General features: G+C 43.6%; 4 protein-coding genes across 5 annotated transcripts; 3 read left to right on the top strand and 1 right to left on the bottom strand.

Annotated features, from left to right (window-relative positions):
- Positions 1-1,322: 1,322 nt before the first annotated feature.
- Positions 1,323-4,626, top strand: LOC120456937 (lysosomal alpha-mannosidase). Its single transcript, XM_039644080.1, has 5 exons — positions 1,323-1,458; positions 1,519-1,889; positions 1,953-2,423; positions 2,485-3,328; positions 3,389-4,626. The coding sequence occupies exons 1-5, from the start codon at positions 1,378-1,380 to the stop codon at positions 4,565-4,567; spliced, it is 2,946 nt and encodes a 981-aa protein (XP_039500014.1). The 5' UTR covers positions 1,323-1,377; the 3' UTR covers positions 4,568-4,626.
- A 589-nt stretch (positions 4,627-5,215) lies between these two features.
- On the top strand, positions 5,216-8,441 carry LOC120455849 (lysosomal alpha-mannosidase). The gene is made up of 5 exons (XM_039642323.2): positions 5,216-5,335; positions 5,392-5,762; positions 5,815-6,285; positions 6,338-7,166; positions 7,228-8,441. Exons 1-5 carry the CDS (start codon positions 5,252-5,254, stop codon positions 8,404-8,406), a joined length of 2,934 nt encoding a protein of 977 aa, XP_039498257.1. The 5' UTR covers positions 5,216-5,251; the 3' UTR covers positions 8,407-8,441.
- Positions 8,442-8,897: 456 nt separating this feature from the next.
- LOC120455860 (lysosomal alpha-mannosidase) lies at positions 8,898-12,322 on the top strand. Its single transcript, XM_039642335.2, has 5 exons — positions 8,898-9,014; positions 9,071-9,441; positions 9,501-9,971; positions 10,026-10,935; positions 11,007-12,322. The coding sequence occupies exons 1-5, from the start codon at positions 8,931-8,933 to the stop codon at positions 12,183-12,185; spliced, it is 3,015 nt and encodes a 1,004-aa protein (XP_039498269.1). The 5' UTR covers positions 8,898-8,930; the 3' UTR covers positions 12,186-12,322.
- A 13,031-nt stretch (positions 12,323-25,353) lies between these two features.
- On the bottom strand, positions 25,354-26,266 carry LOC120455079. 2 transcript variants are annotated; one of them, XM_039640954.1, is made up of 2 exons: positions 25,635-26,266; positions 25,493-25,584 (listed from the first exon to the last, which is right to left on the bottom strand). In XM_039640954.1, exons 1-2 carry the CDS (start codon positions 26,142-26,144, stop codon positions 25,561-25,563), a joined length of 534 nt encoding a protein of 177 aa, XP_039496888.1. In that variant the 5' UTR covers positions 26,145-26,266; the 3' UTR covers positions 25,493-25,560. The 2 variants fall into 2 exon arrangements, with proteins under 2 accessions (XP_039496879.1, XP_039496888.1); XM_039640945.1 differs by having other exon boundaries at positions 25,354-26,266.
- Between the last annotated feature and the right edge of the window lie 361 nt (positions 26,267-26,627).

The following is a 26,627-nucleotide window of genomic DNA, read 5'->3' as shown; positions in this document are numbered from 1 at the left end:
AAAACAATAATAAAAAAATTATGCATTTTTGAAATTTTATGATGGTTTTTTTGCCGAAATCGATTTTCTGTGTTTTCATTATAAATATCAGTATTATAAACATTCAAAGTATAGTTCTATAGATTGTATATTCGACGTGAATTCCGTTTCGAACAAAAAAAGGTTTATTTCATACAATTTTATAGAGTTCGGAATCTAGTTTTTGGGCATTTTCCATGTCATGATGATTTTAAACCGTTTATATATTAAACAAAATGAAAGCTATTATTTATATTTATAGAGATAGATAGATCGGTTGAAGTATTTTAAATCCTTAAATATTTAAGTATTTATTAACATTGAGGGTTATTAAAAACATTAATTTCAAGAGGCTTTAGTTTTAAAGCCAAAATAAACCTTACCAAACAATTAAATTATCCCTTGTGTCTATTTTTTCAATCAGTTTTGTATTAAAAGTGTTGTTCTATAGATTCCTCACTATTATTGAAAATATTAATTCCGTTTCGATCACTTATCCAATACCGTTATTCGATACTTATAAAATATATGTCAAAACATTTGTAAACTGAAATGTATATTTTATAATTTCTTGTTATGATGATTTCTGAAGGCAGAACAGCTTTACGTCTATTATACATATACGAACATTTAAATGCAAAGCCTATTAAGCCTTTATTGGGATAGAGATAGAATAAATCAGATGAAGTATTTTGGATCCCTAATTATTTAAAATTTCTGTGCTTCGACTTTTACCCATTACTATGAACTTGAAAACAAGAGTCGATATCACATAAGTGTTTTGCTGCTAAGGAAAATTCAGGTCACCATGAGTGGCTTGTGGGCTTTGGATTATTTTATCGTTAGCCTTGGTACTTCACTGTATCTCATCACTTACACTTTGCGTGGGGCTTTCAAATTTCCGAATAAAAGTAGCAAACGTGTTGCTATAGAGCATGTTGCCTTCTGATAATTTCCAGTACAAACCCATAAATGGTGTTTGGATGCAATCGACAACTACAAATTGATTTAACTAATCAGCAGATAAGCACTGCAACTCTGTCAAAACAGAAGCAATCTTTTATGGAGGCCTATTAAGATAAAAGTTCAATAATGACCAGTAGTAGTAATTGCGTTCATTTGTTTAAAAGTTTAACCATTGATCGAATTGCCGGCATTATTAACCCATTATGATTAAAATACACTTTACTGAATTTTAAGTGCGCCTGAGTATACGTAATCCGATAATGCAATCAAGTACCGATTGCTTATCAAAAATCTCTGATATAAATGGGCCAGTTCTCAAATGCTAAGAATTCAGTTGTGGTTCTCACCTGGAACTATCGGTTACATCGATTTGGTAGATCAAGGAATCCCACCATGAAGTTGTTGGGCATCGTCCTTTGCGTTGCCTTCTTGGCCCTTCAAGCTAAGTCAGCCCAAGCTGTTTGTGGCTATGAGGTGAGGAAAATATAGTTTTAACCAAACTAGCTAAACTAATAAGAGCATTGTGCTTTTTAGTCATGCCATGAAACCAAGTCGAACATGGTCAACATACACTTGGTGCCCCACTCCCACGACGATGTGGGCTGGCTGAAGACCGTCGATCAGTACTACTATGGACACAGGAACAACATTCAGCACGCTGGAGTGCAGTACATCATCGACACCGTCATCTCCGAGCTGATCAAGAATCCCGATCGTCGGTTCATCCAGGTGGAGACGTCCTTCTTCTCCAAATGGTGGGACGAGCAGTCGGAGACCATGCGGGCAATCGTGAAGAAGCTGGTGAACGAGGGTCGCCTCCAGTTCATCAACGGAGCCTGGAGCATGAACGATGAGGCTGCCGTGAACTACCAGAGTGTGATCGACCAGTTCACAGTCGGATTGAAGTAAGTTGTGACGGTGAAACGTCGTTGGAAACAACAATTGTAAAAGTACAATTTCCATAAAAGGTTCCTGGATGACACTTTTGGAGTTTGTGGTCGCCCTCGTGTTGGATGGCAAATCGATCCCTTTGGTCACTCCCGTGAACAAGCCTCAATCTACGCACAGATGGGATTCGATGGCGAGTTCTTTTCCCGCATGGATCACAACGACAAGGGTAGACGAATGAACGACCTGGCTCTTGAGATGATTTGGGATGCCAGTGAGTCGATGAGCCAAGTCAAGCTCTTCACTGGACTCCTGTACACCTTCTACTGGGACACTCCCGGTTTCTGCTTTGATGTTCACTGCAGCGACGATCCAATCATTGACAGCGATAGTTACGACAACAATGTCAAGTCGAGGGTGGATGGTTTCATCGCCTACGCCGCCGAAGTAGCCGCAAAGTTCCGCACCAACCACATTATGATTCCAATGGGCGGTGACTTCCAGTACGAAGATGCCGAGGTGAACTACAAGAACATGGACAAACTGATCAAGTAGGGACAGTTTCTGGTCAATTTAAATTCTGTTTTCTAATTATTGTAATTTCTATATTAGGTACGTCAACGAACGTCAATCCAGTGGTTCGAAGTACAACATCATCTACTCAACACCCACGTGCTACTTGAACTCCGTGCACAAGAGTGTGCAGTCCTACCCGAACAAAACTCTGGATTTCTTCCCCTACGGCAGTGATACCAACAGCTTTTGGACTGGCTATTACACCTCCCGTCCCACCCAGAAGCGCTTCGAGCGTGATGGCAACCACATCCTGCAGGTGGCCAAGCAGCTCAGCGCCTTCGCCGAGCTCTCGAGTACGGAACAGAAGGAGGACCTGGAGTACCTTCGCGAGATCATGGGTGTGATGCAGCACCACGACGCCATCACTGGAACCGAGAAGCAGCATGTGTCCGATGACTACGATCGCATTCTGTACGACGCCATCGTCGGAGGAGTCAAGACTGCCGGCGATGCTCTGCGCAAGCTGACCAACCTGCCGAACGGAGAATTCGAGAGTTGCCTGCAGTTGAACATCAGCCAGTGTGCCTTCACCAAGGACGGTGCCGACAACGTGGTGGTGACCGTGTACAACCCATTGGCCCACACTTCCACCCAGTATGTGCGCGTGCCTGTGAAGAACGAGAACTACCAGGTGACCGATGACAAGGGCCGTGTGGTGGCCTCGGAATTGCTTCCAGTGCCCACGGAGGTGCTGGCTCTGGAGTTCCGTGACCAGGACACTCAGCACGAGTTGGTCTTCAAGGCAACCGTTGATAAAATCGCTAGCTACTACATTAAGAAGGTTGATAGTAAGGAGAGTTCGACAGCCGTTAGGATTATTTCTCAACCCAAGACGAATGCTGAGACCTACGATGACGGAGAGACTACTGTGCAGACTTCGGTAAGTGACAAGCTGTTTAATAAGGGAAACTCTTTTACCAAACTATTTCAAATCCATTAGCTGATCAAGTTGGTGCTCGACAACAAAACTGGCCTATTGAAGAGGGTTGAAATGAACGGAGTATCCGAGAACATTGAGCAGAGCTATGGTCTGTATAGGACCTATGACTCCGGTGCCTATGTGTTCCGTCAGTACAACCAAGGAGACTTCGTCATCCAGGAAGACGGTGTTGAGTTCACCGTTTACGAGGGAGCTTTAGTCAAAGAAGTTCACCAGCGCTTCAGCGACTACATTTCCCAGGTCATCCGCATCAGCGAGGACAAACCCTACGTGGAATTCGAGTGGCTTGTCGGCCCCATTCCAGTTGAAGAGGACTTTGGCACGGAAGTAGTTACCATCTTCAGCAGTGAAATTGCCTCCGAAGGCGTGTTCTATACTGATTCCAATGGACGCGAGCTGATCAGGCGCGAAAAGAACCAGCGAGAGGACTTCACTCCTGAGCTCGCTGTCCAGCCTACTTCCGGAAACTACTATCCCATCACATCCCGCATTGCTCTGCAGGACAGCAAGAAGCGCCTTGCGATCCTTAACGATCGTGCTCAGGGAGGCTCCAGCATGAAGGATGGTCAAATCGAACTCATGTTGCACCGCCGACTCGTCCGTGATGATGGCTACGGAGTGGGAGAGGCCTTGAACGAGGAGAAGTACGGCAAGCCCCTGATTGCCCGTGGTAAGGTGTTCCTAATCCTGAACGCCGCCGATGAATCCACTGCCGCTGAGCGCGAAGCCGAAAAGGAGTTCCACCTGCCCCTTTGGAAGTTCTTCAGCAAGAACAGTGGAAGCACCACCGCTGCTGCCAAGTCGGTTCCCAGCTTTGACGACTTCCCCAAGTCGGTGCATCTGCTCACCCTGGAGCCCTTCAACGACGATGAGATTCTGCTGCGTGTGGAGAACTTCAAGGATCACATCGAAGGCAAAGTGGTCAGCTTCAACATTCTCCCGATCTTTGACTACCTGAACGGTGTTGAAATCCGCGAAACCACCTTGGATGGCAACATGCCATTGAGTGAGATGAAACAGTTCAAGTTCCACGCTGAGGGTTCCGGAGTTAGGGGATCAGAACCTGAGTACTACACCTCTTCCCACAAGCCGCTTTCCGCCAATCAGACCCAGGATGCCGCAGAGTTTGCTGTCACCTTGTATCCAATGCAGATTCGCACATTCATCATTAAACATTAATAATATAATTGTATTTCAATGAAATTAAAACAAATGAATAAAATGATGTCTAAATAAAATACAATGTGGTTTCGCTTATACTTCTTAGAAAATATATTTTAATGGTGAATAATGCGAGTCATATGAATATTGAAGTACTTTACAAAATTTAATCAACTGGCCCGTATTTAAGTAACTTTGCGATGATGATTATATGTTAAATTAGTGGAGTATTACCAGGTGATTTAATAAGAGAAATTAATAAGCAAGAATTAGTTTTTTGTACTAACTACCTTAAAGAATTCGAGTTACCTATGACAGGTGAATTCAAGTATCTTTCTCACTAAGTGTAAGCAGGCTCGATTTGATAACTTTTACTTTAATACATTTCTCTTATTTAACTAAGAAGAAGTCTAGGGAATACTAGTAAAATATGCTAATTTATCAATAAGGCTGCAAGTGCATTACAGGAGCTTCAACCTTTTGAAGTGGTTGATAAATTGTTATCGCCACGTGGTGGGTGGTCGTTCTAAAAAAAAACACTATTCATCAAGTTTCAAGTATTTAATGACTCCTAATTGCTAATTAGGTTAGCTTATCTTAGTGACCATCATGTACTTTCTTATCACTGCACACTTGGAAACGGGGTGCCCTATAAAGGAGCAGTTTTGGCTTAATGGAAGTTCAGTACTTCGCAAAGACAAGATGACTTATTTTGGTCGCATTTTACTCCTGTCCATCTTATTGGTGGTCTACGTAGATCCATCCAAAGCAGTTTGTGGCTATGAGGTAAGATATATTTGTTAGTTCTTATGAAATGATAACACTGTCAACTTATTTTGCAGTCTTGTCCCGCAACAAAAGCGAGCATGGTCAACATCCATTTGGTTCCCCACTCCCACAACGATGTGGGTTGGCTAAAAACAGTTGATCAGTCTTACTACGGTTACAATAACAAAATTCACCATGCCGGCGTGCAATATATATTGGATACCGTGGTGTCTCAGCTCCTCCAGGATTCCGAGCGTCGCTTTATTCAGGTGGAGACGGCCTTCTTTGCCAAGTGGTGGGACGTCCAGTCGGAGACCATGAAGAAGGTGGTCACCAAGCTGGTCAACGAGGGGCGTTTCGAGTTCACCGGCGGAGCTTGGAGTATGAACGACGAGGCAGATGTCAACTACCAGGCTGTCATTGATCAGTTCACTGTGGGACTGAAGTGGGTTAAAAATCTTACCTCCCTTTGTATTTTGTTAACTTTATGTTCGTAGGTTCTTAGACGAGACCTTTGGCGCCTGTGGTCGTCCTCGAGTTGGCTGGCAGATTGATACATTTGGACATTCCCGCGAGCAGGCAGCCATTTTCGCCCACATGGGCTACGATGGTCAGTTCTTTTCACGAATGGATCATAATGACAAGGATACGCGTATGAATAACTTGACCATGGAGATGATCTGGGATGCCAGTGAATCGATGAGCGGCGTCAGTCTCTTCAGCGGCATGTTGTACAACTTTTACTCGGACACTCCAGGCTTTTGTTTCGACATACTTTGCACTGATGAACCTATCATCGATGGCGACAGCGAAGAAAACAATGTAAAACAGAGGGTAGATGACTTCATCAGTTATGCCAAGAATGTGTCAGAGGTTTACATCACCAATCACATCATGGTTCCCATGGGCGGTGACTTCCAGTACGAGGACGCAAAGGTCAACTACAAGAATATGGACAAGCTGATCAAGTAGGTGTAACTAAGCTTAAGGTGTATAGTTTCTTATTTTCCTACCCTCTAGGTACATCAACGAACGTCAGGCATCTGGATCCAACTATAATATCTTCTACTCCACTCCAAGCTGCTATCTGAACTCCCTACACCAGAGCCTGGAATCCTGGCCAAACAAGACACAGGACTTTTTCCCATATGCTCACGAGAAGAATAGCTTCTGGACTGGATTTTTCACTTCCCGACCCACTCAGAAAAGATTCGAGCGGGACGGTAATCACATGTTGCAGGTTGCCAAGCAGCTTTCTGTACTCGCAAATCTAACAACCGAGCAGCACAACGAAGACTTGGATTATCTGCGCCAGATCATGGGAGTGATGCAGCATCATGATGCCATCACGGGCACGGAAAGGCAGGCTGTCTCCGATGACTACGATCGAATGATGTACGAAGCCATTGTTGGAGCCTCTAACAATGCCCGGGATGCATTGCGGATTCTGGCCAATATGCCGAATGGAGAGTTCGAGAGTTGCCTGAGGTTGAACATCAGCGAGTGTGCTTTCACCAAGGATGGTGCTGACGACGTGTTGGTGACCCTGTACAATCCGCTGACCCATAGCTCCACTCAGTATGTTCGCATTCCTGTTAAGCAGGAGAGCTATCAAGTCACTGACGAGAAGGGCAGAACAGTTCCATCGGAGGTGGTGCCAGTGCCGTGGCAAGTTTTGGCATTGGAGTACAGACCCAATGATACCCAGCACGAGTTGGTGTTCAAGGCCACGGCAAATAAAATAGCCAGTTACCATATCAAAAAGGTAGAGAGCTCGGAGGCTAAACATTCTATAAAGAAGATTGATCCCAGAGAAGATGAGAGTTCAGAGACTGTAGTAGAAAACTCGGTAAGTGCCTTTAATTATCTAATAACTAAAATGTGCTATAGCTTCGATTTATAACCCACAGCTCGTTAAACTGGTGATTGACAACCAAACAGGACGATTGAAGTCGGTGGAAATGAACGGTGTGTCTGAGAAAGTAGTCCAGAACTTTGGCGTTTACAAGAGCAACACTTCTTGCGCCTACACTTTCCGCCAGAGTGGGGATATTCAAGTTTTTGAAAATGACTTTGAGTTCACAGTCTATGAGGGAAGTTTGGTCAAGGAAGTGCACCAGCATGTGAACGATTGGATCTCGCAAGTGATCCGCATCTACGAGGGCGTAAACAGAGTGGAGTTCGAGTGGCTGGTGGGACCCATTCCCATCGATGACAAAGAAGGTAGTGAGTTTGTCACAAACTTTAAGAGTGAGATTTCTTCGAACGGAGTTTTCTACACCGATTCCAATGGTCGTGAGCTGATGAAACGTGAGAAGAACAAGCGCGAGGACTTTGTCTCCGACTTAAGCAGTCAGCCTGTGAGCGGCAACTTCTATCCAGTCACATCGAGAATTGCTCTTCAGGACGATACCAAGCGACTGGTCCTCCTGAATGATCGCTCCCAGGGTGGAGCCAGTTTGGAGGATGGTGCCCTGGAGATGCTGCTCCATCGGCGTCATCTCTTCAACGACGGCGGTGGCGTGGGCGAAGCCCTGAATGAGACGCAGTATGGCAAAGGTCTGATTGCCCGAGGAAAGCTTTACCTCATTCTCGATTCCGCGACTGATGGAGATACTGTGACGGAACGCAAGACGGAGAAAGAGCTCTTCCTTCCCTTTTGGAAGTTCTTTAGCCAGGCAGGTGGAGTCCAAGCGACTCCAGCAAAATCCCCACTCGACTTCAATGATCTTCCCCAGTCGGTTCACCTACTCACATTGGAGTTCTTCACCGAGAATGAAATTTTGATCCGCTTTGAGCATTTCTTGGATAAATCTGAAGGAAGGGTGACTAGCTTCAACATACGAGACATATTCGATAGTCTTGGTGGCTCGGCGATCAGGGAAACCACCTTGGATGGAAACTTGCCACTGAGCGACATGAAGCGATTTAAGTTCCATGCCCAACAATCTGGAAATAAACCGGCATCCGTGGAATATTCCACGGCTCAGCACAAGCCACTTGAGGCTGTCCAATCGGACGAGGCCTCACTGTTTGCTGTAACTCTATATCCGATGCAAATTCGCACATTTATTATTAAAACGGTGTAAGAAAAGTATAAGAAATAAATGATTAAAAAAATAAAATTACTTGGGCATATCTTTGTGGGCTCATTATCATTATCGGCTACTTCAGCATGTGTTGCTTTCCCTTTCCTGTAGATTAGAGCTCCATTGACTATAATCTTAAACCTGCTTGGGGCGCGCAATCGTAAACCTTTAGTTATCTTCAAGTGGTTTATTACCAATTAAAATCCATTTAAGTTATTGAATGATAAGAAGTGCAATTCATGCCAAATCGAAGAAAGGCCAACAAGTAACAAGTACAGAGTGATTATGTCGGAAACACGAGCACTGCATGGGGCGCAAATAAAACGCATGGTACTTACCCTTTGAGACTTTTCACTAGCGGTTGCTTTTTAGTTAATTGGCTCTTTCGACTACTTAAAATTCTAAATATTCTGAAGTGGTGATTACTTATCAGATAACCCCCCATTGAGAAGTTTATAAATGTGGAAACTTTCATTGTAAAGCCAGTTCTTGGCTTGTAGTCGTTGGTTAGGGAACTCTGCAAAATGGGTTCTGTAAAGATCTTGGCCATTTTCTTGGCCTTGATTGCCTCTCATGTCCCGCAATCAGAGGCTGTTTGTGGTTACGAGGTGAGCCAATTAAAAGTCCTTTGAAAGCATAGTTATTATAGTGTTGGTTTATACAGTCATGTCCCGACACAAAGTCCAATATGATCAATATTCACTTGGTGCCCCACTCCCATGACGACTTGGGTTGGCTGAAAACGGTCGATCAGTACTATTATGGCAATAAGCACAACATTCAACATGCTGGAGTGCAATATATATTCGATACCGTTGTTGCCGAGCTAAGCAAAGACTCACGTCGCCGCTTCATCCAGGTGGAGACGGGTTTCTTTGCCAAGTGGTGGGAGGATCAATCGGAAGCCAAGAAGCAGCTGGTCAGGACTCTGGTGAACGAGGGTCGTCTGGAATTCACCGGTGGCGCCTGGAGCATGAACGATGAGGCTGCCGTGAACTACCAGAGTGTGATCGACCAGTTTGCCGTTGGCTTAAAGTAAGAACATAGTGCATACAAATTTCTTTACTATATAATCGGAAACCCATATTTACAAGGTTCTTGAATGACAACTTTGGAGTTTGTGGTCGCCCTCGCGTCGGCTGGCAAATCGATGCCTTTGGCCACTCCAGGGAGCAGGCATCGATGTTTGCCCAAATGGCCTTCGATGGCCAGTTCTTTGCACGCATGGATCAGAATGACAAGAACAAGCGAGTGGATAACCTGGGCCTTGAAATGGTCTGGGATGCCAGCGAGACCCTGGAGGAAATGGACTTCTTCACCGGCATGCTCTACAATCACTACTCAGCTCCACCTGGCTTTTGCTTCGACTCCCTCTGCCAAGATGATCCCATAATTGATGGCAAGAGCTATGACAACAATGTCAAGTCCAGGGTGGACGATTTCCTTAACTATGCTTCCAACTTGGCTGGATATTATCGCTCTACTCACATAATGGTGCCCATGGGCGATGACTTTCAATACGAAAATGCCTACATGAACTACAAGAACATGGACAAGCTGATCAAGTAGGTTTGATATATCTAACAAGTTAGTACAGTTTTGTAATAGATTATCTTTAGATATGTCAATGAGCGCCAGGCCAGTGGCTCCAAGTACAATATCTTCTATTCAACTGCTGGATGCTATCTGAACTCGCTGCACAAGAGCCTCCAAAGCTGGCCCAACAAGACACAGGACTTCCTGCCCCATTCTCACGAGGCCAAGAGCTTCTGGACAGGATTCTTCACCTCTCGCCCCACCCAGAAGCGATTTGAACGCGATGGCAACCACATCCTCCAAGTGGCCAAGCAGCTAAGTGTCCTTGCCGATCTTTCAGGCGAAGAACAAACCAGAGACTTGGACTATCTGCGGCAGATCATGGCTGTTATGCAGCACCACGATGCCATCACGGGCACCGAGAAACAGGAAGTGTCCAATGACTACGATCGCCTCTTATATGATGCCATTTTGGGAGGCGCCAACACAGCCCGCGATGCCCTTCGAGTGCTCACCAATCAGCCAAGTGGAGAGTTCGAAAGCTGTCTCAAATTGAATATAAGCGAGTGCGCCTTTACCAAGGAAAATGCTGATGACTTCATGGTTACCCTGTACAACCCATTGGCTCACACGTCTGTGCAGTATGTGCGAGTGCCTGTCAAGGAGGAAAACTACCAGGTTACCGACGAGAAGGGTGCAGTGGTGGCTTCTGAGTTGGTCCCAGTTCCCTGGGAAGTCTTGGCACTGGAATTCCGCAACAACGACACTCAGCATGAGCTCGTTTTCAAGGCATCCGTTAATAAGATCGCTACGTACTTTATCAATAAGGTTGATAAAACTACAGCAACTGAGAACTCTCTGACCACTCAAACTAAAAAGTTCATCAATGAGAAAGAATCAAACGTGAATGTTCCTAAACGTTTCAAGAAGGTTCACTCCTTGAAAACCGACATAGAACCCCTCGATGATCAAGAGACAGTTGTGCAAAACTCGGTGAGTTTTACAGTATGAACAACAAAGGTTACAAAAGTAACTCATCCCTAAATATTTATTTTCCTTACTAGCTTATAAAACTAGTGATTGACAATAACACAGGACGCTTGAAGACCGTTGAAATGAATGGAGTTTCTGAAGATATTGGACAGACTTTTGGAATGTACAAGACTGCCCGATCTTGTCACTACATATTCCGCCAGGATTCAGACTTGGAACTCCTGGAAGATGCTTTTGATTTCACTGTTTACGAGGGCGCATCAGTCAAGGAAGTCCACCAGCATGTGAACGAGTGGATCTCGCAGGTGATCCGCATCTACGAGGGAGTCAACCGAGTGGAGTTCGAGTGGCTAGTGGGTCCTGTTCCCATTGACGATGAGCTGGGCAAGGAGATCGTGACTATCTTCAAAAGTGGAATCGCCTCCGGTGGAGTCTTCTACACCGACTCCAATGGTCGTGAAATGATGAGGAGGGAAAAGGACAAGCGGGAGGACTTTAGTCCCGATTTGAGTGAGCAGCCTGTGAGCGGAAACTACTATCCAGTCACATCCAGGATGGCTCTGCAGGATGCTAGCAAGCGAATGGTCCTGCTCAATGACCGTTCCCAAGGAGGAGCCAGTTTGGAGGACGGTCGTTTGGAGATGATGCTGCATCGTCGTCACATTTTCGCCGACGGCTCAGGAGCAGCCGAAGCCATCAATGAGCAACAGTTCGGAAAGGGACTGATTGCCCGTGGAAAACTGTTTTTGTACCTCAACGCTGTCGAAGATGGAGCCACTGCATCCGAACGCGTGGCGGAGAAAGAGATTCATCTGCCCTTCTGGAAGTTCTTCAGCAAATCTAGTAACATCCAAAGTGATGTAACCAAGTCGTTGTCCGACTTCAACGACTTGCCACAGTCGATTCATCTGCTTACCCTGGAGCCCTATTCCAAGGACGAAATCCTGCTGCGTTTCGAGAACTTTTTGGATCAGACTGAGGGCCGTGTGGTTAGCTTCAGTATTCGGCAAATTTTCGATGACCTTGGTGGACTGGAGATTCGTGAAACGACCCTGGACGGCAACCTTCCGCTAAGCGATATGAAGCGCCTGAAGTTCCACCATGATGGTTCTGGTCCTGTTCCCTCGAGTCCGGAGTACTTCACCAGTTTGCATAAGCCCTTGGCAGCTGATAAGTCTCAGGATGACTCGGAGTTCAGTGTGACCTTAAAGCCCCTGCAAATCCGTACTTTCATCATTAAAAAGGAGTAAGCGGCCTCCTAAATATAGGAAAAGTAAATGCTTTAAAGTATTTGAAAGTATTAAAACGAAAATGGCTATTATTGATATTAATAACGCTTTCATATTTCGGTTGTAATCTTGCCCAAATAGACGAACCGCAATGATAATTACAAGTTGGCTATGTCGAATGGAGATTATCAGTATCAGCCGCTGCGCAGCATTTTCATATTTGCCGCTTACAATGCAGATACATTTACTGCATTGGCTTCCAACCACCCATGAGCCCCACTCCCACTGAAAACACCTCAAATCCCGGCCTGAGTCGGCATAAGTCCTTTGGTTATTTGGTGAACCCGTGGCTTCCACTCTTCCCCCCATTTTGCATTTCGCCTGCGGGTTTGCGGTGTTGTGCAATGCCTGCTTCATATATCTCTACATAAATGTATATGCATATATATATACACATGTATGTATATACAAGTAGAAGTGATATCTGTATGCGATAGCTTGTTGTTGTTGTTGTTGGTCTAATGCTGCTAATGTCTGGCACTCGAAAAAAGATTTGCGCCCAATACCCCTTGGATTTGGCCCCTGCCCACTAAATACTTTTGTGCCAACACCACACTCGCATTGCAGGCGGACAGGAGCACTGTGGTCCTGGGCTTTTATTATTAAGTTCGCCACGGGAGACTTTAATCTTTCGTCTCCTGGTTGGGACAGCCGGCTCATGCTCACACACACACACAGATACAGATACCCAGATACCCACAGCTTTACACAGCTACACCCTCGGCTCTACTCCATTTCACTTGGCTGCGATGCAAAACAATGAGCTCCTGAATTCATGCCATATGTGTGTGTACCGAGTCCTGCGTCCTGAGTCCTGGGATATGGGAAAAATTATTTAATATTGCCCGTCTTAGCCGATGAGGCGATGAGGCGTGGCAAGTTGAGGCGTTGTTTGGTACTAATCCTTGGCGAGCATTAGACACGGAATTTAATTTAGTTCCAGCTGCAGCCTGTTTCCTGTAAGAAAGGCACACAGAGCCAAAATATCAATAAAAATTCCAGAAAGATCCCAAAAAAGTTTCAGATTTACTTACTAACTTAATCACAGAGTGAAATTACTATTATTAATAGTTCCTACACATCATACACCTATAGAAAGCTCAATTAAAATGAAAGCTCAATTAAAATGATTTTATTTATACAACTTATTGTGCTTTTCTCTTAGTTCTTCTGCTTGTGGCCTTTAGCTTATATAATCAAGTTAACCTGTAATCTTTTACTGAGCATTTCTTTCTGTGTACCAGACTCGCCACAGTGTGGCCTGGCATATGTGTGCCAAGTACCCCATGCTGGCAGTCAAACTCTGCTCTGCCGACTTCCGGTCGAGTTGGCGCTTTTAATTCAAATGGAACCCATGCAAGAAGCCACCCATCATCACCCACTCACCCACTTACCAACTTGCCGCCTGTTTACTCGCTGAGCTGGGCAGATAATCCAACTTTGATTAAGTAATTTCGGCGTTGGGGAACGTAATAAGTTGGGTGTTCAAATCCAAGACTCAGCCGCTTATTCCCATGTGAGGCTGAGTACTAAAGCCGACAAAACAAAAAAGAAAATCACCATATAAGCACCGAAAATTATTAGCACAATGTGCAGTATGGCCGGGTTTTCCTGCTGTTTTCAAATTTGTTTGGTTGTTAATGCCTTTGACATCGCATTTATAACGTGATAACTGCTCACTGCAAGTAGAGTGATAACTAACGAATCCAAAAAATTGTAGTTTTTAGAAATCGTTATTTGTATCATATTTAAATTGCCATCAGCTATTAATAACTACATCTTTAAATTGTTTAAATCATTTGTAGCATTTACAACGTGGTAGGAATATGATTTTCTGTTTGAGAAATCATTTTATAACTTAACCAAATGTAAATACCATTTAATTACTTGAAGCACTAAGTTTGCAATAAATCAGCTTGAAGTGGAATGCTAGGTAAACGAATATATAAAAAGTTGCATTTAATAAATATTATTTCACATTTCTTTAATTTATTTACGGTGTGCCTAACAATGAAAGCTTATAATCTATTCGTAAACCTTAAACTGTCCCACAGTTTTTTACGTAATACTTTTGGCGAAAACTGTGTGTTTAAGCCGGGTTCAAAGGGAACGAGAATCGGGAAAATGAAAAACAATGGACAAATGGTAAACTAAGCGGCTAAACAAATATCATCGCCATCGAGCATAAATCCTTGCCAAAGCGCTCACTCGACAACTCAATAATACGAGCACAAACGGCGCCACAACAAAAAAATAGCATCCAAAGTGTGCTTTTTGGCACTTCAAATACAGGGAACTGCAGCCGGCTTATAGACAATCGACGGGTGTCGGTAGTCCCCCCACGGGAAAATCCATGGGACCAATGGCCCCAGCGGCAAATTGTGGCCCTGTGTGTCCCTATGTATGTCACTTTAATCAACGGAAACATGCATCGGATTATCCGACAGCTAAACAACACCCGCTGCCGATGAATGGCGAAGCGTTTCGGTTTGACAATTGCCACTACGATGCTTAACTTGTCCGCTCGACATGTTACCCTCCCCATTCCCCTCCTCATCCACGTTTCTGCAACAATTAAATGCGCAGTGAGCCTCAAGCCTACTTAGGGTCTATAAAGCCGGGTACGCGCTCTGCACATACGAGCACGATCACTGAAAGAAACTTCTGTGTAGGTATATAGATAATCCGATAAATAGCTGCCAAGTAGCGCTCGTTCAAGCTAGTCTTGTATTGCAAATGAAGTTTAGAATTCTGTTACATTTTGAGATTTCAATTAAGCTACAATTCACTGAAGTAAAACTATACAAATTATAAGTATATACTATAGTTTTGCATTGATTTTCAAATTAGTGTGCTGGTACCGCTTACACTCCACATTAAAGCACTTTCAATGCATTTCTCTCAGTGCAAGCGCTGAGTATATGGCGTGTTTTTAAGCGCTTGCGAATTTATTGAACCGCAACAAATGTCATTGATGTCATCATCAACGGCATCATCTGCCACTGCACCCAGTGATGATCATCGGAGGCATTATGAAAATGCCACATCGACAACCATATCCGAATCTTTTTATTAGCAACAAGTTTTTAATATCGCAGCGGGATAGAGGTAGTGGTTGAGGCAGAGGCAGAGGCAGAGGGTTCCATGAAATCCTTCCAACTCTTAACAATAGCGCCCTAGTCTATCCATATCCCAACTCGCGCCCTTCCCCCGCGGCGCCTCCCCCAGGACGAGCATCCCTTGGTGAGTGCCGATTTTATAAGAATTTAATATGCGCCACGTATTTTGGATGTGGAGGATGTGTTTCGGTTTATTCGTACTCGTCCTTTCAATTCTGCGCAGTTCCTTGAATCATTCACACTGTGCGCTGCATCCCAAGATTTCCAAGTACATGGGCTATAAAATGGAAAATATGATTGGAACTTTAAGGGGAATGGTATTCGGTATATAGAGCCAATACGCTATAAGCAATACTATATATATTATGCTGAAGAAGGTTAAATTTTAAATGTTTTACTTTCGAAAAATGCACATGATCCGTGTCTGCAATCCCGCCAAATCCTTCGAAAACGTCGACGCTTTCTTCATTACATCATAACGATTATGAAATAAATACTTCCGTTTCTTTGAAACATCTCCCGGGTTTGCGAGATGCGAGATGCGGGATGCGGGGTGGAAAATTGCGCTCCTCTGTGATTTTCCATAGAGGAGAAATAAATCAACTGCATGTCCTGTTTCTGGCGATTGCCAGGAATCCTCGTTCGTTCGTTCCCCTCTCCCCACGAGAGTCGTGTATTTATTGTTGCGTTTTTAAGTTTGGAATTTTTAATTTATTGCGCATCCTTCATTGTTGAAAGTTATAATTCTTGCATCTTGGGAGACGGGGTCGGGAGTGCTCAAGGAATAAAATATATTTGCCAGCGCGTCTCGAGGAATTATGATGTATGTGCAATAAATAATCCGAAATAAATAAATTATCGCCTCGCCAGAGGTTTCTTGGGCCGAACGGCCCGAGTGGCGCAACTAATGGGTGCTGGTTATTCGTTCCGTCCAGGATGGGATTCTATTTTTTTATGCCGCTCGGATTTTTATGATTTGTTGGTGTCCCCGTGTCCCAGTGTCCCCGTGTCCCTGGCGGTTTTACACATTTACAAGGGTGCTAATGCTAGTTGTGTGCACTTTTTCTCCGGTTCCGTGTTCAGTGAGTTCCTATTCCAGCTCCTTGGCAATCCTTTGGCTGGGCCATAAATCACTGCTTGATTTGGCGCCTCGCATGTGTCCCGACATGTCCTTTGTCTATTTGCCTAGCACACGGCATCCTTTTGTTTAAATGCGCCAAATATACTCGTCCTTGCCGCCGTCGTCCTCTGTCCTGCCAACTACCATTTTCGTTGGTTTTCCTTCCATCGCTGCGTTTTTGTTTCAGTCGTGGGTTAACCCTTTTAACCCTTGGCAAGCAACTCCTCTTCGGTTAACCACGGACAGCGCTGGATGACATTTTTCCAGCACATATTGCCACGACACTGAGGTCAACCTTTTTCATGTTCATTGGCTTTGCCACTTGCAGCATGCGATTCGCTTGGTCCAAACAGTTTTTCAAAAATGGTTGAGTTACTTATTTCTCAAATAGCCATGTTAACTAATTAAGGATAATGTGGCACAAAACGAGTGTGACTTTTATAAGAATCTATCAATTTAACCACATGAAATGAATACTATTACTGATTATGTTTCCATTACTGTTTAGTAATATTTAGACTAATTAGAAATCGGAACGTATTTGAAAAGGTTCTGAACCAACAAAAGAATCTTATAGAAAGGATCCTTTAAACTGACTTTGAATGGAAAAAAGCAAGACTTTGGAAATGATTTTTGAGGAGCGTGAACGGCATAGCCAGCAGGAGTTTCTCAAGGAGTTTCCCTGTCGTGGGCTTGGTGCCTCTGTCCCATCGACTTGACCTCGTACCGCTCACTGCAAGGGGGTCAGCGGCGGGGGTCAGGGACGGAGTCAGGGGCACGGACGGGCGGTGGTCATGTGGAGGGTAGGGGGTAGAGGGGCACAGGCGCCGAGGGTACGGGGCGCATTTTGCTGTAACTCTGTCTTTGTCGCAATGTCGTAAATAAAGTCGGGGCAGGCATCCTCGCCGAACATTGGAATTTATGCGCGTTGATTTATTTGCTGTTAGCGATTTATTGCTGCCGCAGCCGCATCCCATCGTCCGCAGGAGTGGCAGAGAGAGGGGCGAAGAGGGGCGGAGAGGGAATTGGTGACGTGACTGCGGATGTCGCCAGGAGCAGGACACACGTATTGGGCATGTCCTGGTTTCGGCGCGGCTGCTGCGCGCCGCTCGTTATTAAGTTTTTAATTTATGGGCATGTGAATGCAATGGGATGCAGATCCCAACCAGGATCTACCCGACTCCCGTTGTTTCGCCCATTTTACTGCCGTCGTTTTTCGCGCAAAAATTATATATTTTAATTGAGCGTGCCGCCCAAAAACCAACGCCACCGACAATCTATCCATCCGCCCCATTGGCCAACAGAGTTTCACCCATCCTCTAATCCCCAGCGGCTGTCAAATAAACGCCTTGTGCTGACAGTTTGCCGCTGACAGCCACATCAACGACAAACAAAATATTGAAATTATTATGACTTTGTCTCCGCCAGATTCTGGCCTTATTTCCTGGTGATGAGCTGCATATTCGACTAGCAGTTACTCATTAAGCACTCTTTAGCCTTTAACTGAACATAAGATATAGCTCACAGTATGCACAGTGATTCTATTCAACCGTTTTAATTTTCTTTTTAAGCATTTTGATGGAGTTTTTTACAAATTTATGATATTTAAAACATATTGGTCATTTTGTAATACTTATAGTGAGGTGTCAGTCGATAAATATACAAAAATATAAATATACATATAGAGAGTATGCTATTTTCAGGCAATATTTCAAGATCTTTAAGTAGTTGTTCTTCAATTATCGTTAAGGTTTTGAAAAATCCTTAGATATCCTCCGCATCTGCTCACACACCCTGTATAAATATATTAAATTCTGGGCGCTTTCCGGGGGGCGGGGTGTCAGGATATGCGGCCGGAGGCGATGGCGGCATCCGTCGGCGTCCAAATGCGGCGACCGCAGACACACGCAAAAATTCTAATTTCTCCACTCGGTAAGGAACCCGAAAAAAAGGAAAAATAACCAAAATGGGGAAAAGCTGAGGGGTAAAAATACCAGAAATATTTTTCTAAGCATGCGTCGGCGACCCTTCACCATCACCATCACCATCGTCCTCGTCATCGTCATCGTCCTCATCATCCTTGGTTAGCCCAGGGCTTCAAAATGAAATTAAATTTGATGGTCCTGGTGCTTGGGTTTGTTTAGTTCCGTATACCTTTTCCGCCCCCATTCCGGAAATATTGTGAGCCCGGTAGCCCGGAGTTGGGTGTTGGGACTACGAGCACCACGGGCAACTCTGGAATCGCATTAAGCAAACATTTAAATTTAATTTCGCATGTAATGAGGCATTTGTTTGTTTATTTTATTTAACTTGGTCTTTTTTTTTTTAGGCCGCACTTTCAGTTTGCACCCCTGCAATCGGTCAGAGATTTTGATTCGAGTTTGGCATTTTGGGGTTTACTGATGATTTTGAGGGTTTCCATATTTTCGCCTGAATTAAAAACAGCTCAAAGAATGCCCCACTCTTAACTTTACTTTATTAAAAGGCAGACCACATTTGCGTAGAAAGAATTATGCGTTATTTATCTAAAGGATATGTTTGCCTCTTGAAAGAAAAAAATACTTCAGCTGAAACTTCCTTGTAGCGGAATCATGTTTTTGCTGTTGAACAAAAGAATATCTTGAGGTAACTCAAAAAAACCTGTATTTTGCGGTGGTGAGTGTTTAATCACAGCAAAGGAAACATAGAAAACCATTAGACCACGGCTCATTAAATCAAAAATAGTCTGCTCCATTTTGGCTAATGGACAACACCCTAACCAGTCCACGCACACAAGGAAAACCAATCGCGAAAGTTAATAACTTCAAGTAAATCGCAGATTTTCTTCTCTTACTTCTCTGTGGCCTAATATATTTTCTTCTATAAATTGTTAAAATTAACTTAAAGATTTTTCGTATTTAGTAATTGTTCAGGCATGTAAAATCTGTTTATCTTGTCTTAAAAACCCGATTGTAGCCACATAGTTCCAAGTCTTACAAAGAGTATTCACCATTGTAGACGCTCATTGTCTGGCATCCTTTCGGATATTTTTGCATCCTGGTTGGCTGGCTGTCTGCTTCCTTGCCAGGCACTTAAGCCAAGCGGCAGAAGCCAACCAGAAGCGCGGAATGAGCTGAAATATTCAAATTGGAAATAGCACACAATTTCCCTAATTGGCGCTGGGAAGGCGGCATGAAAAAAAACCCGGCAACTGCACGAACGGCTTATTATAATCGCGAAAAAATGTTGATGATAATGAGCCGCTGATGGCGATGATGATGAGCACATGCCGCGTTTAATTATCATGTCTCTAATGCATCTCACCACCATCCATCCACCTGCAGGCAGCTTTTCCCCTCAATGCTCTCGCACCTACATGCAATTTCACACATGTGAGGAAAATCACAAAACAGGCGTCGCATTTTCATAATGGCAACATAAAAAAATGCAAACACATACATATAATGCATACATACATATTTGATGGGGGAAGCAGGAGCAAACAATATTTTTAATATGCAAAACAAAATGGGGAAGGAAAGATCCTGCCGGCTTATCAAAATGTGTTGCAAAATTAGCTGAGTGGGTGCGATGTTTAAAGAGCTGGAAGTGCTCAGGTGCTCGGGCACTCAGGGAGTGGGAACACATTTGGCTAATTTTCAGATCCTTTAGCACAAGAAAATGTTCCGGCAATCATTCTGGTAAAATACTAAGGAACGTCCATCTATCTTCCATGAATATATCTTACATACACCCAAATACCTCAAAACTTTTAAATGAAGCTATCTACCTGGAATATCCTCGCAGTTCAGCAGTTAGCGACTTAATCAAACTCGTTTTATGTAAGGCAAATTTACTTCGATTGACATTTGCAACCACATGGCAAAAAACTTGGCTTAGCTGTGGAATTCCACTTAGTTTGGCAGTACCAAAAAGCCAGCATCATTTATTTCAATCATTTATCAAAACGCTCGGGCCAAGAAGAGAAACTGACAAAAATATCGAGTTTCAGGCTTTCGACACGACCGGCTAATGATCCAAATTCCTGTTGTGGTTCCATGGCAGCCAATGAGTCAAAATTTATCTTTGGAGGATGGCGGCCAGACAAGTTGACAGGCCCAACCTCAAAGTCCGAAAATTGGTTGATGGAGGAGGGCAGAGTTAAGTGCGCAGATTCATTAATTTACATTAAAATGTAATTAGCGGTCAAATAAGTGGCAGGAAAATACTGAAACCGCAAAATATGCGAGCTGCCATTAAAGAAGGGAAGGCAACAAAAACAGAAAAAAACGCAAAACCAATTGAAATGCAATTTAAAAATATTTATTTTATTGCTTTACGTTCAGCTGAGCACAGCGATAATAAATATTCATATTTTATTGTGTCATAAGAGAATTAATATCCATACCTACACCACTTTTGGCCCACATAAAAGTGGTTTCCCTAATTGCATTTGCCGTCTGGCATTTACTAAACGAAAGACCTTAATGCGTTTGGTTTCTTCGAGATCTCATTAGTGGAACTTTGCATGAATTTGTTAAATTCAACAGAAGGCATGACGTATGGCCCCTTCACTACAAATGCCAACGTTTATAAGCACTTTTTTAATTTAGGAAAATTTCAAAAAATTGGTATGCAAACTACAAGCTATAAGTACTCTTTTTGAGAATATACACCACTCAGTTAGAACATTATTTATTGCCATAAAAACAAGTTTTATCTAACAAATAACAATTCTTTTGTGAAGGCGAAAAGAAATCAGTAACTTTGAAAATCAAAATACACTTACTCATATATATAATGGAACATGCTTTGGTATAACAAATGTTTGATAGATTGTACAGAAAAAACTTTGCTTTAATTAGAGTGGACTTTTAGTGAGGACTTTTCCTTTTGGCAAGGGTATCAGAAAGGAAATTTCGCGCTTGTTAACTACTTCCGCTAAGAAAATGGCTGCCTTGTTGTAGGTGCTGGCCACCCTCGAATAAGTATGAACAAGGCATTATGCTTTCCCGCCTTTTTTATTTTTTTTTATTTTTTGGCTTGTTAACAAATTTTATGCATTTCTTAACTTTCGGAGGCGAGTTAACGAGTCCCGTGCTCTGGAATCCAACTTGCTTATTATTATTTGCGGCGATTCTTTGGCTTGGAATTTTCCTGCGAAAAACGCATGCTGATGGTGGAGGGCGGAAAAATGGGGCGGGTGTGGCCTGCATTGTGGTTATCATACTTTAACAAGTTTTCAAAGAGCATGAAATTTTCTTTTGGTCGAGTCCCCCAAGTCTGCGCTGAAAAATGCAACTTGGGCGCAAAAATCCAGAATGTAGAATGCAGAATGCTCCAAATGCTGAAAATGCTGCGTGCAGCAAACTTTTTATCATGGCGGCGTGCAAAAAAAAAATATTGCATGCAAAATATGGCATTAAAAGCAGCCCACCGCCAAATGGGAAGAATGGCGATCGGGAAGCTGTTTTCCCAGCACTGCAGGTGCATTGTCCAAATGCGGTCGCATTTCGTTAATTTCTGAGACCTGGCCACAGGACTAAAGAAGCAAAGGACCAAAGGAATGGTCCGAAGAAAGCCAGTTGTTGTGGGTGCGGTGCCCACGTCGGCATAGAAAACGAAAATGAATTCATAATTAGATGACACCATCCGTGCGTAAATAATAATTTTTGCCAGTTTTTCCTTGTGCGCTTACGCGGCTCACTCTGCTAGTTAGTTAAGTTAAAACGCGCGAATGAGTTTTCTTGAGTTTTCCCTGAGTTTTCCCTCCGCTTTTCCATTGTCAGCAAAAAACTCAGCTTCTGTCGAAGTTTTATATTTAGCCAGCCCAGCCAGCGGCTCCACGGGTTGAGGCTGAGCAAGTTTCTATCCAATCGCTGATGCGGAATACCCTGCCATATGCTCTTGAAGTCGGGTATATCAGAGCAGTGATAGTGTTAATGAAAACATGTATTATTCATTTCATAAGCAAATCAATGCGAAATCATCTGAACTTTCCACACTCATTGAACTCATTGAGTTCAAAATGAAATCTGCTTAGACTCTAATTTTTAGGAATATCATATAACATTAAGCGAATATTGCACTGAGTACCATCTATAATCTATAGTATGCCTGTATCTATAGTATAATATTATTGGTCTGAAAATATGCCACCTTATAGTTGGAAAACTCATCGTTCGCAAGCAGCCAGGATAAGGTGCTGCCTTCTCGCTTTTGGCCAAGTTAGCACGGCCATTGGTATCAGCTCGACGGCATCATCTTCGCTCCTAGTTCGGCTGCTCAACTCATCTCAGCTCAGCTCTCCTTGGAGCCCGGCTCCATTTTGCTGGGTTCTGTTCCGTTTGTTTCTTTATCGCGCATTTGCCAAGTGGCAAAGTTTTCTCGTTATAAGTTTTGTAGCCTTTGTGTGTCTCTCGCGCAGCTCACAGCTCGCAGCTTGCAGCTTTTTGCTTTTTAGCGAGCCGAACGCGATGCGAGCAAACTTTCGATATTCCTTGAAAAGTTTATCGCCCAGCGACGAACCAGTCGCGAATTGCCGAAAAAAAAATATACAAAAAATACAAATAATGGCGGGGTATTCCCACCGCCGACTCCATGTGCCAACCAACCCAATTGAGAGTTGGCAAACAAAAAAATTATATTATTTTATTGTTGTTTGGCTGGCGCGCATAACTTTATGCCAAACACTTTGCTCTCTGTGCGATTCGCATTATCCCAGCGAAAGTTCTGCGAACTGAAATCGAGGAAGTGGGGGTGCCTTCGGCAGCTCCATAACTTTTGGCTCCATTTGCCGCCGTATTTGGGAGAAGTCACAGCCAGAATCGGGAGCAGTCTCGTGACAGATAAGGAAAACTATTTTCATATTCATATGCAACTGGCAAGTGCACTTTAAACTCTTGCAAATGAGCAGCTTGGCTCAATGCAGTTAGTTTCTTTTGGTTGCCAAAAGTTGGTTCTCGTCTGCCGATAAAAGTAAGCCAATGGCGCTTATAAGAATTGTTGTCTTTTATAATATAGATACCACAAGCTTAAAGCAAATGTATTAATGTATTTTGACTGTAAGGAAGCACGGGGATACTGCGCTTTCGGAAACTAAAAACCTTACATAATTCTGTTTCACTAATTGAATTTCTTTTTTAAATGCACATAGTTTTAATAAAAGTGCTCGTAAACAATATTCATCTCATTATTTAATGCGCCACGCTCCGCTGATTTTCATATGGCCTTAATGGATCTTCCTGCCGCTGACCAAAAGCGGATGCAGTGCATCAGCCATGAGCTGATTTCGAGCATATTGTCGGTGCTTCGGCCCGACCAGCCATATGTTTGTAATTGCAAAATGGCAAATTAAAATGGAATTTTTGTCACAACGCCGGCAATTAATATGCAATCGGCGATAAATAATAAATAATAAACAATAATTAAGAACTTATTATGGGCAGCAGTGTGTGGCTGGCAGTGGAGCTGTAGAGGAGTGGAGGAGTGGGTGTGGTTGTGGTTGTGGGAGATTTATGCAGGAACTAATTTTCAAGGTCATTAGAATGCTCAACCAAGTGGGCGGATAAGGGGGTTCCACTAGGAACCACTGACACTGAGCATCCTATTGTTTGGCTAATGCTTATTGATAATCGCAGACAATGGACTAGCCAGCCCACCGTCATTGTTGTTCGAGCGTAACCCATAAATACTCAGGGGCAGTCAAAACAATTGGATGCCAAGGGGGCGTGGGGGGGGCACTCTTATAGGGGGGATCTGTCGCCTTAGTCGAGACAATAAACAAGGCAAATCAACGCAATCGATAGGCACTTTGATTTTGGGCAGTCACTCTAACCCACTGCCACGCCCACGGCGGCGTACGCCCATTGCCGGGACGACAACTACACATTTATTGTCCTTTTGCAGTGGGCGGGGGAGTGTGGGGGGAGGGGGGGAGTCGGGCGTGCAGCAAATGGCATAACTTCCGCTTTCGCTTGACTGCTGCAAAATTCACGGAAATTATCAATAAATATGCGAGGCCCGACCCGTAAAATGAATGAAACTGGCAAATTTTTCGCCATATCTCACTCGATGATTTTTATGTGCAGCACGGCGCACACAATCCAATGTCCTGCTGTCCTGCTGTCCTGTTGTCCTGTTGTCCTCTTGTCCTGTGCCATCGAATGTCCAGTTTTGTGCTACCCATAACGGAAGCATCATTATCATAAATTATCATTTTGTAGGAATTGCATCCGCTGCGAGCCAGAAAAACCGAGCAATAACAACAGAAACGACGACAATTTCAATTGCCGGCATCTCTTCCTCAATATCGCCCCGCCCCGCCCCCCTTATTTTTTGGTCCACCCCATCGTCCGTCTCGCTCCCACGCCGCAACTTTGCCCCGGACATTCGAATGGGGCAAATACTATTCTAGTTTAATTTATGGCCGACCGTTGTAACCATGATTCCATAATTTTCGGTTTTTTAACACACGAAGAGCTGCTTCATGTTCAACAATTTAATGGGACTTTTAATTGATTTCGGATTATCAAAGAGTTAAATGTAAAGGTATTCATTTTCTTACTGCTTAATGCTTATTAACAAAATAAATCATTCGTAGTTATTGGAGGACCAAAACAAGTTAAAACATTGCTGTATTGCAAGTATTTTTTTTTCTCTAAGATTTCAGTTGAAGATCAGTTCTCGAGTCACGTATTCGCATTGCAGCAGGAACGTGATTGAGGCTATAGCCTCATCAGTTTGTGATCCGAAGATGAATCATGCAGTTTCAAGATCGATTTTAAAACGAATGCCAACACGTCATGCTTATCGATAAGGAATAACCCACAAACGCTTCCTAGTTAGTATTGTCTGAAAAGCTTTTGTGTATAAGATATTCAAGCACTCATTATTTAAAAAAAACCCAAGATCTAATTGAACACAGAGAATGTACATTTGTGGAAAATGAATACACCTCACACCGCTTTACGCTGCAGAATAATCTTAATCATCATCGTTTGAATCGGTCGTTGTGGCGGATTGATCGGCGTTAACCGTGATATAGATGGCGGAAAGGCGGCAGGCGATGAGGAAGAGTATGTAGGCGATATAGAGCACAATGGCCACCAGCACGGAGTCATCTCTGGCCAGGAGCTGGAAGCTGTTGTACGTGATCAGCACGTGGGAGATGACCAAAGTGGCTATACCCACAAAAAAGATACCAACAGCCACATCCTGCCAATACCACCACGACAGCAGCACATTCATAATTTCAATGCAGAATGTCAGAACGAATAGCATTGCTCCCACGACGGCCAGCTTGGTTGGGTTCATATAGAATCCGGTGCAAATTAGAAAAAGACAAATGAGCAGCGTAATTCCGACGCATAGAAGAGCCGCAACCATCACCGCAATGGACCAAAGTAGATACCACTTCATGAGGAAACTTGCAGAGCCGACTGTCAGCAGTTCGTAGAAAATGATGAGGGCGACATAGTTGCAGGGCCTCCAGTACTTCAGCGGCTCAATCAAATGGATGCACACCAGCAGCACGAAGGCAACGAAGAAGCACCCAATGGTGTACATCACGGCATCATTGGCAAACAGACACAATATCATCCACTGCGGAATGGCGCCCAGCAGACAGATGCCAAAGATGAGCAGTGTACACCCAATAAACTTGCCCAGCCCAATGCCATTCACGTTCTCATTCTCCGCCATTGTGCGATTTGATAGCGCTTTCGATAGACAGCCAATGGAAACCCAACAGCTTCAATGCAAAAATTCGGTACTAATACTAAATATTACTGAAATTCCAGTGACTTTACTAGCACTTGAGATGAAGCTCGAAGCAACTGGGATGGTTGTAAACAAAACTTGCAGTTAGTTATTATCTAAATAAACATTGAATCAAATAAAATGCCTTTGGATACGCAAAAGAGCGCTGACTTAATTGCTTTCAGTAATTAAATGCATTAAAATTCCTGTTTCGTTCAGCCCAAATGTACATTTTCCCTATAAGAACTGCTCAATTCAATCGTACTTTCCAATTTGACAGCCCCACCGACCAAATCTAATATGTGGCAGCCGCAAAAGTGCCGACTCTGCCACACCTCCTGAGGACTTATGCCTCATCGTTTTTGGGCCATCAATTTGAGGCCCACTCAGCCTCAATCCTCCATTGGAGAAGAAAACAAAAAATGA

The sequence above is a fragment of the Drosophila santomea genome, chromosome 2L (genome assembly GCF_016746245.2).
Source record: "Drosophila santomea strain STO CAGO 1482 chromosome 2L, Prin_Dsan_1.1, whole genome shotgun sequence".
Classification (NCBI taxonomy): domain Eukaryota; kingdom Metazoa; phylum Arthropoda; class Insecta; order Diptera; family Drosophilidae; genus Drosophila; species Drosophila santomea.
The sequence above is the reverse complement of the archived record's forward strand: the minus strand, read 5'-3'. Positions and strand labels throughout refer to the sequence as shown.